This window comes from Chenopodium quinoa, unplaced genomic scaffold (genome assembly GCF_001683475.1).
Source record: "Chenopodium quinoa cultivar QQ74 unplaced genomic scaffold, ASM168347v1, whole genome shotgun sequence".
Lineage (NCBI taxonomy): Eukaryota > Viridiplantae > Streptophyta > Magnoliopsida > Caryophyllales > Amaranthaceae > Chenopodium > Chenopodium quinoa.
This window is the reverse complement of record NW_018745080.1, coordinates 157,124-173,059: the sequence shown is the minus strand read 5'-3', so window position 1 is coordinate 173,059 and position 15,936 is coordinate 157,124. Positions and strand designations below refer to the sequence as shown.

Below are 15,936 nucleotides of genomic sequence, written 5' to 3'. Positions count from 1 at the left end.
AAATATTAGAATTCTATCGATAATAAAACTCTAAACAACAACTTTATCTTAAAAATCTATCCAAAAATCGCTTACTTAGCATCATATGTGTCACAATAATACCTATTTATCTCCTACGTGGCGCGACACTTGGCAAAAAACTAGAATGCCAGGTGTCGTTGTCTCGTGGCCTGGCTACGAGACCGACTTTATATATTAGTGACTACTTTTGTGCACGGGCGACGCCCAAATGGTTGATAAAATATTAAGATAACATTTTTACTTGAATGTTAAATACGGTCAAATAATTTGTTTTGATAATGTAGGATTTTTAGATTTACAGTATCATATGGAGTGTACTTTGTGTAATTTTGTTTGTAAATAGATATCTACGTTATTATTGACTCGAAATTATTTTTATTGAACTTAAAATATTTTCAATAAACTAAAAGTATTTTCCCAAATTAAAATTATTTTTGATTAAAAATTATTTTACTGATTATCTATATTTTTAAATAAATTAAATAACAATGCATTTTGTTTGCGGCTAACCACACCAACTGACCGGACAAAGTAACCCCTATAAAACCGATCGAGTAACCCCTATAATACTAACTGAGTAACCACTAACACTGACTAAATAACCCTATCTATAACACTGATTGAGTAACCACTATAACACTGACCAAGTAACCCCTATAGCACTAACAAAGTAACCACTTATAATGTAATCCACTATAGTATAAAAGTCTGTGATTAGATATATTATAAATGAATCTTATTTTAAAGAACTTTTTAAAACAAATTTGATGATGGAAATAGAATTGAGTTATAGGATATTTATTAAAAGTTATGATTAATTTTGCATATATAAAATATTAGAATTTAATCGATAATAAAACTCTATACAACAATTTTATCTTAAAAAATATATCCAAAAATTGCTTAATTAGCATCATATGTTCTACATGGCGCAACACTTGACGAAAAACTGGAATGCGCTGTCTCGTGGCCTGGTTGCGAAACCGACTTTATTTATTAGTGACTGGTTTTGTGCCTCGGGCAATGCCCAGGTTGTTTAGGCAAATTTTTATATGTGACTGGCCATACCGTGTGGCAGGGGTACTTGGTCAGAGGTTATTTAAGGGGTTCGGTCAAGGGTTACTCGATCAAAGGTTACTCGAGGGGTTACTCGGTCATGGGTTACTCGAGTTACTTAGTCAGGGGTTACTAGTTACTTAAGGGTTCGGTTAGGGGTTTACTCGGTCATGAATAACTCAAGTAACTCCTGACCGAGTAACTCGAGTAACCCCGGCTACACGGTGTGGCCAGCCACATATAGAAAAATCCCCTAGTTGTTTATTGAGTTTTAGGATAAACCTTTTGGCTTGAATGTTAAATACGATCATATAATCATTTTTGATAATGCAGGATATTTAGGCATGTGATATCATACTTATATTATTTTTACTAAACTGAAAGTATTTTTACAGGTTAAAACTTATTTTTACTAATTCTCTATAATTTTAAATATGTTATAAATGGATCTTATTGTAAAAAACTTTTTAAAACGAAATTTTTACGATGGAAATAGAACAGAGTTATAGGATATTTATTAATTTTGTTTATATAAAATATTAATAATAAAACTCTATACAACAATTTTATCTTAAAAAATCTATCCAAAAATTGCTTACTTTTTTTTTTTTTTTTTTTACGGGCAAAAATTGCTTACTTAGTATCATATGTGTCACAATAATACTTATTTTTCGCCTACGTGGCGCAACACTTGGCGAAAAATTGGAATGTCAAGTTTCGCTGTCTCGTGACCTGACTGCGAGACCGGGTTTATTTATTAGTGATATATATATGATATGATATGATATGATATTAGATCAGATTGATATGTAGGTTTATTTATTAGTGATATATATTATGAGGAATAAGATATGATCACCACCGTACCATATGCATAAATTTGTCCTATATTTATAAGTACGTTAAATCTCCCTTTTGGTATATTATGTAAATCCTTTAATGAATTGAAGTGGTGAATTTTCCTGAGTTTTTTAGGAGTTTTGGTCCTTATGGCTTGGTGAGAGGGAGCCAGTGAGGCAGCTGCTACTTGTCTTCTTCTTTCTGTGTTTACATACGTCATGACAAACTTCACCGACCTTTGCTAGCTAGCTTTCCCTTTCCTCTACCGCCTCTTTAACTTTGATCTCTTCCTTTCCTTTCCTTTCCTTTGCCATGCAATTCTTTCTTTCTTTTCTTTGGTCCTATACTCTCATCTTTGTTACCGTACCCCTTGGTTCTTGCTTAGCAATTTGCGGTCCAGACACTTAAAAGTAACAGAATTCTCACTTATATTAAAGATATGTATTTCTTACCCATTCGAGGTAACTTTTGAGATCAAGTGGGTCAATTATGCTCGCCGGTAAATGTTTAAGTACGTCGGAATTTCTGTAGTACTCTGTATATCATAAGGTTTTTTTAAAAAAAAAAAAGAAAAACCAACTTTCATGCCAAGAAAAAATTAAAAGTCATTATTTATCAAACATGTTTATATAATTATATATACAACCAAATGAAATAATGCAATAGTCGAAAAAGACTATTCAAAAATTGAGTAGATATTGTTTATTAAGTAGGGTTAGGTCTTAAACTTTGTTCTATTCGACTTATATTGTGTATAAAATAATGCAATAGTCGAAAAAGACTATTAAAAAATCGAGTAGATATTATTTATTAAATAGGGTTGGATTTTAAGTTTTGTCCAACTCATGTCGTGTAAAGCACTTACTTTGTTTGAAATAACTAAAAAAAAAATTGAACTAAAGAGAACTAAACATAAACTTCCATATAATACAATTTTATTCTCCACATACTAATTAAACCCCTGTCTTCACCTATATAAATACTACCTGAGCCTTTTCCCATACATCACTCCCAACCATACATTCACATGCTTTTAACTTTGTCTTCACTACTACTATAAGAACTCCTACAACTAACAAACACTACAACAAATAAAATCAACTCCATAATATAAATTTCTAGGCTTATCTTTTTACCCTTTCAATTTGCTTTATTTCAACCAGGATAGATGATGATTATGTTAGTGCTACTAGTGCAGTTTTTGATTAGTGTTTGTAACGGAGAAAGCTTTGATCAAGATTTTAAGATAACATGGGGAAATGATAGAGGAAAGATTATCAATAATGGACAACTTTTAACTCTAACTCTTGATAATCTTTCAGGTTCTGGTTTTGAATCTAATAAGGAGTTTCACTTTGGTAAGATTGATATGCAAATCAAGCTCGTCCCTGGCAACTCTGCTGGAACTGTCACCGCGTATTATGTAATTACATATACTTAACGTTAAAAATATTCTTTTATTGCAAATAATAAGAAACGAAAGTATTACTACTAAATTTTTTTCTTGTTTGCACTCAGTGAACTAACTTTGTGTCTATATTTTTATGTCAACTAAATTATCACTATGAGCGATATTTAATTAATAATTATGCGTGTTTTGTTTCTTAGCTATCGTCTCAAGGAGATACTCATGATGAGATTGATTATGAATTCCTTGGGAACGTGACGGGTGAACCTTACACCGTGCACACCAATGTATATGCTGAAGGGAAAGGGGAAAGAGAGCAGCAATTTCACCTTTGGTTCGACCCAACTTCTGATTTTCACACTTACTCCATCCTTTGGAATCCCCAAACTATCATGTAAGAAGTTCATTACTCCTTTATTATACTCGTTCTTTTTCATGTTAATTCCATAAAGTTGGTAGTTGATATCGGTAGGATAAATATTTTGTGAGTTTAAGTAGTAGAATCGTGGTAGAGTAGTAGATAAAGTTGTTATTTGTAGGGTGAGAATTATTCTCATTTTAATTTTATATTTCGTATAATTGTAATATTATCAAGTTGTTAGACACCTTAAAAGCTTGGTTTAGTGGTAAGGATTGAGTCTTTCAATCTTGAGGTTGGGAATTCAATTGAGGGTAGAAATTTCACTTAACCTTTCTCCTATTCTCAAGGTGTCTAGCCCGTAAATTTAGACCTGTGAGAGATTCCGATCTGATAGGGCAGTTCACCATACCTATAAAAAAAAATATATTACAAGTTGATAGGTTCCAATTTTAAGCCAAAAATGTAAATATGGTCATTGGTCATTACAGAAATTATACACGAAGCACTATACGGAGCACAAGTTATTACAAATATTGATTATACTTTCTTGGGCCAGGCCATATTGAGACAGATTGTTGGGCCTTAGCTTAAGTCCTGTCTTTGATTGTGTGGGGGTCTCACATAACTGTGTCCTCATAGAAATTTGATGTAAAGTTTACATTTTAGACGATTGTAACTTGAAAAGATAAAAACAGAAGGTAGATTTTGTGAAGTATTTGGAGTGGACTCTAAGACGAAATTCATCACTGCTTTTTTATGACTCTTTTAACACGGGAAAGAATATTATTGTACATCTTTTGGCAATCAAATAAAAATCACTTAAAGATAACATTGGATTGAAACTTAAAGTATTTCTGAGTTTTGTTTTTCCAAATATGATTGTAGATTTGCCATAGATGAGATACCCATAAGAGAATTCAAGAATAGAGAACAAATGGGCATCCCATTCCCAAAGACTCATGCAATGAGACTCTACTCGAGCATATGGAATGCTGATCAATGGGCAACTCAAGGAGGCCGGATCAAAACCGACTGGAGCCAAGCTCCGTTTAGTTCAACCTACAAGAATTTTAAGGCCGAAGCTTGTGTTAGGTTCGGTGGAACAACATCTTGCCATCCTCAAACCGTTAACTGGATGACACGGAAGCTTGATGGTTCGAGCATAGATAGGCTTAATTGGGTGAGGAAGAACTTCATGATTTATAACTATTGCATTGATAACAAGAGGTTCCCTCAAGGCCTTCCTAAGGAATGTAACGCCATCGACTAAGTAAATAAAATCAATACCATATAATAGTATGTTAATTTCATTTTCTTGTGTTTCTCTTTAATTTTAAGGTTAATATAAATATGTTGTTTAGTATGGTAGATCTGGTACATCGTTGTTGTAAAGGGTTAACATGCATGCAAAGTAATAAGTTTAACCCTTTTGCAATTTTAGTTTGTATTTAGTGATGATCAATGAAGACATAGTTAGTTATCTAAGCTATCATCTTCAGTATATCTCAACTTGCAAGAATTGCAACAATAGCATTTTAGTTTAAACATCACTAGCTAACACGAACATAGAGTAAGGTATATCGAGTGCACTTCAATTCTACTCATAAATAATACGAAGTACTCGTACTATCTTTTTCTTTTCCTATTCATATGATTAAAGTAACCTATTTTTCCATGGCGTCTCCTATCCTTTGATCTCATCCCACTCTCCTTCATCATACATCCCCATCCTCCATCATGGTTGCTTAGGAGGCACCACCCAACAACTCATTAAAACTCAACTTCGACAGTTCAATTCTCAACAACTCTGTAGCAGCGACAGAAATCATCATTAGAGACAACACTGGGATAGTTATTGGAGCGCGCACTTTCAATCTCGGCAATACCAAGGTTTTCATAGCAGAAAAGCTACTTCACTTCACAAAGGCATTCTTCTAGCTCTGGAGAAAAGGATCAAGAATATTCACATCGAAGGTGATAATTTGCTAGTCATCAACTCAGTTATAGGTACTTGGTCGATTCCATGTATGGCAGATCGAGCATATCATTACAGACATACGCTACCTTCTTAGCAAATTCGACAATTGGAACATTCGGCATATTTATCGAGAGATAAATAGAGCAGCAGACTGGGTTGTTAATGTGGGTCATTTAGTTATTGATAGTATGGACATTAGTCTGTGTAACAACTCTTCTTTAATTCCTATCCTCTCTTCAGACGCATTAGGAATTCCCTTTGTGCGGAGGGTTCGTTTCCTAATGTTTCCTCTTTTTCTTACCTTATTATAATAATAATAATAATAATAATAAAAAAGTAAAAAAGTATTAGATCATTTATTATGAGTAAACTTGTTTAGTTATTGATATTTGATATTTCACTAGGTTTAACCAACTAATTGTATTTTATGTTTGTAAAGATGTTTTATATGTATGTCCAACCTCAGATTTATCTTTCTGCAAACACGACAAACTATGCTTAGTACGGTAAAATTAGGTGGTAACATAACTTTATAAAATACTTAGCAAGTATTTATAGATGAAGGTGCATTACAATGTTCCTCATGAAAGAAGTATTTACAATACACATCATGACAAAAAGTTTATCACAAAATTACTTTTGTACAATCAAATAGTAATTAGTCTAGTGATAAGAATTGTAAAAGAGTGGGTATTTTCATACAAACCCTGTTCTCTGTTATTAAGAATAAGAGGTCTTGGCTACTAATTTAAACTAAGTTGATCTGTGTGAGATTTCAATATGATGGAAAGCCTTCTCACTCAAAAAAAAAAAAAAAAAAAAAAAAAAAAAAAAAAAAACTAAACTTTTTTACTAAATTAAAATAGTCAAATCAAGCCAGTCACTCCCTCATAAATAGTAGTAGTTAATTAACATTTAACTAGTTGTATTGACTTCTCACCTAATGTAATGGATAAACTTTGAGCATACATGTAACACGAATACACGGCAATTAAAAGGATGTTAAGAATGAAGTTCAATGTAAGAAAAGAAAGCAGGCTTCCTACTTTCTAGAATCATAACAAAGGTCCATTCATAGAAACTCAATTGATTTTCCCTCATAATTATGCTCTGCACTCTATTATAGTTTCTGATATCTACGTGTGAAAGGCATAAATCAACATTATTGGATAGGTCACGTTTAAAAAGATTTATCATATTTTTCTTTCTAGTTTATCCATTTAAATTTGTCTTATATTGGAAATAGACACGATTACACGATATGCCGCTACATGAACATGACTAGCTACATCCATGCATTTAGAGTTGTTTTGTTAGCATAGAAGTATGTTGATAGGTGCATAATAGCCAAATTAAGCCTTCAAATTTAAGCTAAGAAAAAAAAAATTATTTATTGTACTAACATGAACGTAGTAAGAGTTTTAAGAAAAAATTTGAATAAATTAGCATGAGCTACATGACATTCACATTACCAACGATGGATTTAATAACAATACAATTGTCTATCTTGATTTCAAGCTTTGTGAATTGTAGCCATCCTAATTAAAGTGCTTTGAGTAAACTATACTTGAGTCATAATTTTTGCAAATAAAGGAGATGTATCAAGACTTAAGAGTGTAGATGGAATCAGGGAAAAAATCACCGTATTAAGATAAATATAATTATTAAATTTTATTAAATTATTGACAAATAGTATTTCATACTCTGTATTTATTAAAACCTTTAGCAACTAATTTATCTCTTTTGGTAATTTTTATTTTTATTTTTTAATAGGGAAAGAAAAGCAAGGCTATTTCCTTAAACAAAGATTATTATCACATAAATTACACACGCATGAGACATATATATAGTCACTTAATTCCTAAATGTCATTGTTTTAACTAACCATTATATGATCGATACTTCTTGCATCATCAATCGCTTTAGCACCAACCACGCATGACTAGTTTTATATTTGAGTCTCAAATTGAAAATAATAAAAACCAAATACTACTTTCCATTGGAATATTTAAAATCGTCAAATTTAACTTTGTAGAATCCTTAGGATGAAGTTCTTACACGCCATTTTATTCTTCAACGTTACAACGTAATCTTGTCCTTATGAACTACTAGTAGTGATCCGCATAGGAATTTCAATGAAATAGGTTATCTCTATCAACAAACTTGGAAAAACTCCATTACTACCTTTCCAAGCATGCCTTACTAATTTGCCAAACCAATTGTCCAATCAATAAGTTCTATTGTTAAAAAATTTCTGTTCACACACACACATTAGATTATCTCATTTTCTCATTCTAGCAATATATATATATATATAATATATATATATATATATATATATATAGGAACAAGTCAATGAAAAATAAGAACGAGAAAAGCAATAAAGAAGATAAACAAAGAATATAAGGATTTACGTGGTTCGGTTAAATTAGACCTACATCCACGGGTGGGGGATTCGAGAGCTTCTTCACTATAATGGAGAAAAGAGCGAGAGAATAATACAAGGAGTACTAAATCTAATGGCTCAAAAGGTATGATCTAATTGATCAACTAAAGGGTCCTTTTATAACATAAGAAAACCCTAAAGTGTTCCCCATGTATAATCAAATAGCCGTCATAGAAAAGATAGAATTTTAGGAAATATTCCATAAATTATCCTAGAATGACCGAAATTGCCGAGCTATACCTCAGCAACTAGCTCAAGCCTATCGCAAGTCTTTATAGGGCCGAGCTATAGCTCGCAACCTTGTCGCAACTTTTCAGTTTCGTCAAACGGCCATAACTTTCTCGTTTCTTATCAGAATTGAGCATATGACCTATTGTTGGAAAACTTCCAACTTGAATCACCTCAAAATCACTTGTAGTTTAAGAGATATCTGCATTCAAAGTCAACCTTACGAGATTTCGAGTCACAATTTAACAATATATATCATAATATAGAGTAATATTTACCAATTAAAAAGATAATTAAAAAGGTCCCGTTAATTTGGTTCGTTCATAGGTTAAGCTAAGTTCTAATAAGCTAAAGAATTTCAAATCATAAGTTAAGAAAATTTCATATAAGTTTAGATAAAATAAGTTTAGATAACTACAGATAAAATAAGTTTTCTCTTCTGATGTGATAGTTTAGTTAAGACTATTTCAAATAAATCGATTAAACAATTGAGCAAAGATTTTTATAATTTCAGACAGAATAATATAAATTAATCAAACCGAGCGTGAGATTAATTTTTCTCTCTTTACGAGCGTGTTTACTAATTTTAGTAAGTACACTCAAAAGTCAAAGGTGAAAAATGACCAAACTACCCTTACATGACGTAATGCAAGCAAGCATAAACCTTCCTCAGAAAGGGACTTGTATGTCTTGTCCCGTGGGAGTGTGGGACAAACACCAACACCGCGTCTCAGCTCGCCTAATCTAATAACCAATACTTGTCAACTCTCGTCACCTTCTCTAGACGCCATGCCATTAATAAAATTTAACAAATTCAAAGCTCACCAACATTTCTATTTATATTTTCCACCCCTTTTTCATGCTTTTTATTTCTTTTCAAATACAATATTATTACTCGTATTAATATTTAGTGCCCCATGCAAAGGCAACAGCTGTTTTTCAGTAATTTGAACCTTCTTTGCTACGTTCTTTAATCTTTACTAGTCAATTAGTCGCCCGCCCTTATCTTTTGACCTTTCATATTTGCCCTATAAATATCCTTTCCATGCACATTTTTATAGCATCATCAAATCATATTAAAGTCTTATTATAACCTTCTTCGATCAATTCTACCAAACATATTATACTATCATACTTGTATACACTTCCTAGCTATGGCTTCCCACTCCATCTTTTTTAGTGTTCTTCTAGTTGCTTCTTTGATTGCCGTGGCCTCGGCCGGTAGTTTGAACGAGAATTTCGACATCACTTGGGGTGACGGTCGTGCCCAATTCCTAAACAATGGCCAACTTCTTTCCCTCACCCTTGACAAAACCTCTGGCTCGGGTTTTCAATCTAAGAACGAGTACCTCTTTGGAAAAATCGATATGCAAATTAAACTTGTTCCGGGTAATTCTGCTGGCACCGTGACCGCTTATTATGTAAGTACATCTGTACATGTTACTAGCTTAGCTAGTCATTTATTTTTCTTATTTTCAATCCGTTAAAATTAATTACCATCATGCATATATTATGAAGATAAAAATTTGCTGACAATTTCTTTAATGTTGAATTTGCAGTTATCTTCAGAAGGACCTACCCATGATGAGATAGACTTTGAATTCTTGGGTAATGTCACTGGTCAGCCTTATACTCTTCATACCAATGTTTTTAGCCAAGGCAAAGGTGGACGTGAACAACAATTCCGCCTTTGGTTCGACCCTACTACTGATTTCCACACTTATTCCATCCTCTGGAACCCCCAAAGGATTGTGTAAGTACACTAATTCATACTCCCTCTATCCGAAATTAATAACTGTCATATTAGACCTGCATTGTTATTTTAAACTAGTAACATGACAACTAAATTCAGGCGTACTAAACTTTATGTTAAATTTTTTGTTACAGATTTTCAGTGGATGGTACACCCATCAGAGAATTCAGGAACTTAGAATCAATGGGAATTCCATTCCCAAAGAACCAACCAATGAGGATATACTCGAGTCTATGGGACGCCGAAGATTGGGCAACACAAGGAGGAAGAATCAAGACAGACTGGAGCAAGGCTCCTTTCAAGGCATCATACAGGAACTTCAATGCTGATGCATGTGTTTCGAGGAACGGTCGATCTTCCTGCACCTCTGCCTCTCCCTGGATGAACCAGCAGCTCGACGCCACCGGCCAAAGTAGAATGCGATGGGTGCAGAAGAACTACATGATTTACAATTACTGCACTGATTTACAAAGGTTTCCTCAGGGTTTGCCTAAAGAGTGTACTGTCACACTGTCTTAAGCTTCAGAAAAAATATGTTCTGTTTTGCTTTGCAAGTTTTGCTGTAGTAATTTTTTTATTTGTTGAGTTTTGGGTTCTTATTATGTAATAGTGATTCGTTTATTGTACAAAGTCACATATTTCATTTTAGTCAAGTTGTAATAAGGAAGTTGTTTTTCTTTTATTGAATTTGAATCAAATAATACATTATCAGTTGATTTATTACTAGCCTCATTTTAAAATTAATAGTCACATTTTCACATAGTCGATACTTGATATCAAACCCTCATACATAAAGTTGTATTCAACTGTATAAATTTACTAAAAGATGTTAACAAATAGTTGGATTATTCTTATATTTTTCAACTTTTAACTTATAAGAGGGAGTATTATTCACGCACTCTTGATATTGTACAAAAATTGTATGCGTGACTATTATTTCCTTCTAAGGTGACTACGTGACGACACTCGACACCCTTTTAGATTCAAATAGTGTTCAGAGAATTGAATCGATCAAAATAAAAAGTAGTCGTAGTAGGAGATCAAATTGTGGACGAAAGAGACACCTAAAAAGCAATAGTGAGCAAATAGAAGATCCTTGAAGGTTCTTCACGGCATCCAGCTGTCTAAGGAACAATTCTTGTTCATGTACAATTTATTCAACTCCTAAAAAGAGCTTATAATTCTTACTCTAGATTTTCCTGTTTTATACGAGTACAATTATTCCAAATTTCAAAGCATACTTATAGTATTCTTTAATATGGACAATCAATACTGTGAGCGTCTCTAGAACTATTGAGCATTCAATGAATCAATGGTACTAAATCATAAGGTGTCAACTCTACAGTGATATAATACTTTTTCGAATTATTATGGACATTCATGTTTGCTCTTTTATAAAAAATGATTACAAAAATTATATAAAAAAGAATAAGCTAATGAGACTGTCTCCTATAAGTTTATGCTGCTAAATTCACGAGTTGTTTTTTCCTAGTTTTGGTAGGAATTTTCATTTGAAACCTTAAAATGGTTTCTACAACTTCTTAACACCAATAATATAAAAATATGTTCTATTTTTCACTAATTTTGGGCTCTTTACAGCTAATAATCGGAATTTTCCACATATATATTGTGTGTACATCTTTTCATTTTTATTGTATTGTCCCTTTACAACTATTAATCGAGTATTGCATATTAATTGTACGGTGCATTGTATGTGTGTTTTGCATCTAATGTAGCACAAAGAACTTGTTGAGAAATCTGTCATTCTTATGATTCATTAGAAATGAATAAACGGAAGTGAACATACTTTTAGCTTTCTAATTATTTTTTTTTATTTTTTTTCTCTTTTTAAGAAACAATTTGATTCATTAGAACATGTCATACGACATCTGAAAAAAAAAAAAAAAAAAAAACCTTCAATGTAACTTTTTGTTTTTTTTTGAACGATAAAATACTTCAATGTAACTAATGACAAGCATCCTACTAATTCATTAATCCACATTTGCATGCCTATGTTAAATAATAGGGGGTTTTGAGAAGTGAAAATATTGCTTGCTTCTCAAGTTTTCATACCCGATACATTCAATTCTAGTATTCAACCTACTTCATTCCAACATACAAGTATAGATTATATTATCCAAATACTCCCTTTATATCATTTCTACTCATTCCAATTTCCACTAATTCATTGCCATGTGTAAAATGAGGCAATGATCCCTACAAAATAAAATTTGCAATTTCTCCATTATGCCCAATTGCACATATACCCCCACACGGTTACATCCAATCCAGTAAGAAATTGATTAAAATTTTCTTTTCTTTTTCTTTTTTTTTTTGTTTCAATAAAACCTTATTTGATACTAATCACTAATCAATAAAAAAAAATAATTAAAAACAAACCCACCCCACTACTTACTACTAATATAATTTGATGAATACAAAATGAACAAAAGAAAATGGAGGGTCTATTTTTTTTTTTTAAATTTTTTTTTTTTAAAGGTAAAATGAATGATCATATTGAATCAACACCTCTCATAAGTTAAGTCAGCTCATCTTTGCAGGTCAATGCTTGAGAGTAGGGGGGGTAAGGGAATTTCCCTACTCTCAAGCAAAAGTAGTTGGTGGGGCTCGAATTTTTTACCTCAAAGTTACAAGCTAGGTCAGTTTAGGGTTTAATTTATTGATCTTCATTTGCATGCCTATGTATAATAACTATGAGAAAGTGGGGGATTTAGAATTGAAAATAAAAAGGCTTGCTTCTCATGTTTTCATACCAAAGAAATAAATTTCAACATATTTCATTTCCACTCATAGACCGATTACAATATTAAAATACTCCCTAATTATTATTATACTCGTATATACTCACTACGTACTTCACTAGTACTCCGATCTTGTTCCCACTAATCCATCGCCATGTGTAAAATGAGCTAATGAACAAAAAAAAAAAAAATTGTTGAGTCCTACATTTCACCCAAAAAAAAAAAAAAACCATTGAGCCCTACAAAACAATTTGTAAATTTCTTTGTTATGTCCATATTCCCCACACGGTCTCACTCAATAGTCAATACCAAAAGTAACAAATTGAACTCTTTTTTTTTCTTTTACATATAGTCATACATAATTTGGTATAAATATAATCACCATTCAAATAAAATAGTAATTAATATATAAGTAAAACCAACCCCACTAGTTACTACTTACACCTAATTAAACATAATTTGATTTGTTGAACCCTCAAAAGGCACCGTCCTTTAATTTTTGGGCTCACTTAGCGTGTGTGACGCACATTATCCGCTATGAGGCGGCATCTTTGATCACCTCCCTTACCACATTTTCGGGTTGTTGACTAATGCCCACAACACAACTTTTTTTTCTTTTTTTTTTTTACCACAACAACACAACCTTCCCTTATACTTATACGGTTATACATGTTTGTTTAGTTGACACGTTTTTTACTCGTGTAAATTAATATATAAATTTAACCATTTCATAATAGTATTTTTAATTAATTACCAATAAGCAAAAATTGTAAAAAAATATAGTAATAATTTTTTAAAGTTTATCTTGAGAGAAATTTAACAAGACTTAAATGATTACATTTTTCATCACATATCTATTATAAAACACGGTCAAAGAAGAGTGTAAATAATGTTAAAGTTACGTTATGTCAACTAAAATGAATTGGAGAGAGTTTTTTTTTTCAATACTTTATTTAGTAATACTACAATTCCCTCCGTCACTATTCTATGGTTACATATTGACTTTGGTGATCGACGTTTAAAAACTTTGACTATAAAAATATATTATTATAAAGATCAGAATCATAACATGTTGGTTGTTATTGGACTCGTCTTCATTTTTTAGAATTTTTGCTCAATTTATATTGAACATATATGTGGTTACAGATGTGCATTATAGACCGTGAAGATCAAGGTGTACCATGGAAATATGAAATACTAAATTAAGCAATACCCCCATGCAATAGATGTATTAGTATGGTAATTTGATATCCAGCTGTTTCACCTCAATTTCATACAATTCAACGAAACTTCCAAGGCGCAACCTCGCCACTAGACTTGTACGTAGTCAACCAAACACTCGCTCTAACAACTTCACCAGCCGCCCCTCTTACTACTACACCTATAAATTCCCTACTCCTTAAACACTACTCGTCACTCAAACATCTTTCATTCATTCACTCCTTTTACCATCAAATATTAAGCAAGTTACAAAATTATTAAGTTATGGGTGTTGTTGCTCTTGTTAATGTTCTCGTAGTTGCCTCATTCGTTGCTACAACTTTGTGTGCTGGTAATTTTAACCAGGATTTCGACATCACTTTTGGTGATGGTCGTGCTAAAATCGTAAACAACGGCCAACTCCTTACACTTTCTCTTGATAAGGCCTCTGGCTCTGGATTCCGGTCTAAGAACGAGTACCTCTTTGGTAAAATCGATTTGAAAATCAAGCTCGTCCCTGGAAATTCTGCTGGAACTGTTACTACCTACTACGTAAGTTTCTTTCCATAGTCGTCCCTTTTGTAACAATTATAACTTCACCGTACCCTACGATTATTTATTGACATTGTGTATTTTTTTTATTTTTTTTTGTATATATTTACAGTTATCATCCGAAGGACCTAACCATGACGAGATAGACTTCGAGTTCTTGGGTAATGTCACCGGTCAACCTTACACTCTCCATACCAACGTTTTCGCTCAAGGGAAAGGTGGCCGGGAACAACAGTTCCGCCTTTGGTTTGATCCTACTGCCGACTTTCACACCTATTCCATTCTTTGGAACCCCCAAAGGATTATGTAAGTTCACAAAAACTACTTTTTTGTTACATAGTAACATACTAACACCACGTGACAATGTTATTTTTAAAGTTTTTTTCCCCTTTTTCTAACATTTTATATTACATTTAATTTCAGATTTACAGTGGATAATACACCTATTAGAGAATTCAGGAACTGGGAATCCATTGGAGTCCCATTCCCTAAGAACCAACCAATGAGGGTATACTCGAGTCTATGGGATGCCGAGGATTGGGCAACACAAGGTGGACGTGTTAAGACAGATTGGTCCAAGGCTCCATTTACAGCTTCCTACAGAAACTTCAATGCTAATGCTTGTGTTATGTCCAATGGTAAATCCTCTTGTAGTGGTTCGAACCGTGGTTCCTCTTCCTGGATGAACCAACAGCTCGATTCCTCGAGCCAGCAAAGGCTACGATGGGTGCAGAAGAATTACATGATTTACAACTACTGCACTGATATTCAAAGGTTTCCTCAAGGTCTTCCTAAAGAGTGTACTTCCACCAAATAAGTTGTTCTTAATACGTAGTTTGTAATTCTTTTTAAAAGTATAAATTATCTATTATGATTCGTTTTTGTAACAAATTTCATATGTAAAATTCATCAATATTCATTTATTAATGTAATGAAGCAGTTTTCAAATAGAAAATTAAATTATTATATCACAAGTGAATTTTGCAATTTTTAACTTTCCTAAATTTTTATTTCATTTTTCGCAGTTTTATATATAATTAAATGTTTGTACTTTAAAATTTATGTATTATTGTTGTTATATACTGGTACTAAGTATATAATCTCATTGGTTACTAACGACTAGATACCAAACCACTTTCAGTATTTAGGTATCTAACAAACTATTCAACGAACCTACATTAAAAATCGTATTGCATGTCTGGCAAAAAAAATTGGCCACGTACAAGACTAATCAAAGTTTTATCCCAAAATCAATTGTGAATAGCTACAATAATAGCACCAATGGAGTATAGTACAAGTTATTCTCAAATGTGCGTCAACTAATCACTTTT

The 15,936-nt window shown here is 32.4% G+C and overlaps 3 protein-coding genes across 3 annotated transcripts; all 3 read left to right on the top strand.

Annotated features, from left to right (window-relative positions):
- The first annotated feature begins 2,607 nt into the window (after positions 1 to 2,607).
- Positions 2,608 to 5,915, top strand: LOC110709645 (probable xyloglucan endotransglucosylase/hydrolase protein 25). Its single transcript, XM_021887853.1, has 3 exons — positions 2,608 to 3,340; positions 3,526 to 3,719; positions 4,572 to 5,915. The coding sequence occupies exons 1-3, from the start codon at positions 3,086 to 3,088 to the stop codon at positions 4,954 to 4,956; spliced, it is 834 nt and encodes a 277-aa protein (XP_021743545.1). The 5' UTR covers positions 2,608 to 3,085; the 3' UTR covers positions 4,957 to 5,915.
- A 3,463-nt stretch (positions 5,916 to 9,378) lies between these two features.
- LOC110709627 (probable xyloglucan endotransglucosylase/hydrolase protein 23) lies at positions 9,379 to 10,811 on the top strand. The gene is made up of 3 exons (XM_021887833.1): positions 9,379 to 9,759; positions 9,898 to 10,091; positions 10,226 to 10,811. Exons 1-3 carry the CDS (start codon positions 9,493 to 9,495, stop codon positions 10,608 to 10,610), a joined length of 846 nt encoding a protein of 281 aa, XP_021743525.1. The 5' UTR covers positions 9,379 to 9,492; the 3' UTR covers positions 10,611 to 10,811.
- A 3,411-nt stretch (positions 10,812 to 14,222) lies between these two features.
- LOC110709626 (probable xyloglucan endotransglucosylase/hydrolase protein 23) lies at positions 14,223 to 15,579 on the top strand. The gene is made up of 3 exons (XM_021887831.1): positions 14,223 to 14,605; positions 14,718 to 14,911; positions 15,029 to 15,579. Exons 1-3 carry the CDS (start codon positions 14,339 to 14,341, stop codon positions 15,420 to 15,422), a joined length of 855 nt encoding a protein of 284 aa, XP_021743523.1. The 5' UTR covers positions 14,223 to 14,338; the 3' UTR covers positions 15,423 to 15,579.
- The last annotated feature ends 357 nt before the right edge of the window (positions 15,580 to 15,936 follow it).

Coding starts and splice junctions, on each gene's coding strand:
- LOC110709645 (XM_021887853.1), top strand. CDS start 3,086: ATGATGATTATGTTAGTGCTACTAGTGCAGTTTTTGATTAGTGTTTGT. Junction 3,341..3,525: donor GAACTGTCACCGCGTATTAT/GTAATTACATAT, acceptor TTTGTTTCTTAG/CTATCGTCTCAAGGAGATAC. Junction 3,720..4,571: donor TGGAATCCCCAAACTATCAT/GTAAGAAGTTCA, acceptor ATATGATTGTAG/ATTTGCCATAGATGAGATAC.
- LOC110709627 (XM_021887833.1), top strand. CDS start 9,493: ATGGCTTCCCACTCCATCTTTTTTAGTGTTCTTCTAGTTGCTTCTTTG. Junction 9,760..9,897: donor GCACCGTGACCGCTTATTAT/GTAAGTACATCT, acceptor TTGAATTTGCAG/TTATCTTCAGAAGGACCTAC. Junction 10,092..10,225: donor TGGAACCCCCAAAGGATTGT/GTAAGTACACTA, acceptor TTTTTGTTACAG/ATTTTCAGTGGATGGTACAC.
- LOC110709626 (XM_021887831.1), top strand. CDS start 14,339: ATGGGTGTTGTTGCTCTTGTTAATGTTCTCGTAGTTGCCTCATTCGTT. Junction 14,606..14,717: donor GAACTGTTACTACCTACTAC/GTAAGTTTCTTT, acceptor ATATATTTACAG/TTATCATCCGAAGGACCTAA. Junction 14,912..15,028: donor TGGAACCCCCAAAGGATTAT/GTAAGTTCACAA, acceptor ATTTAATTTCAG/ATTTACAGTGGATAATACAC.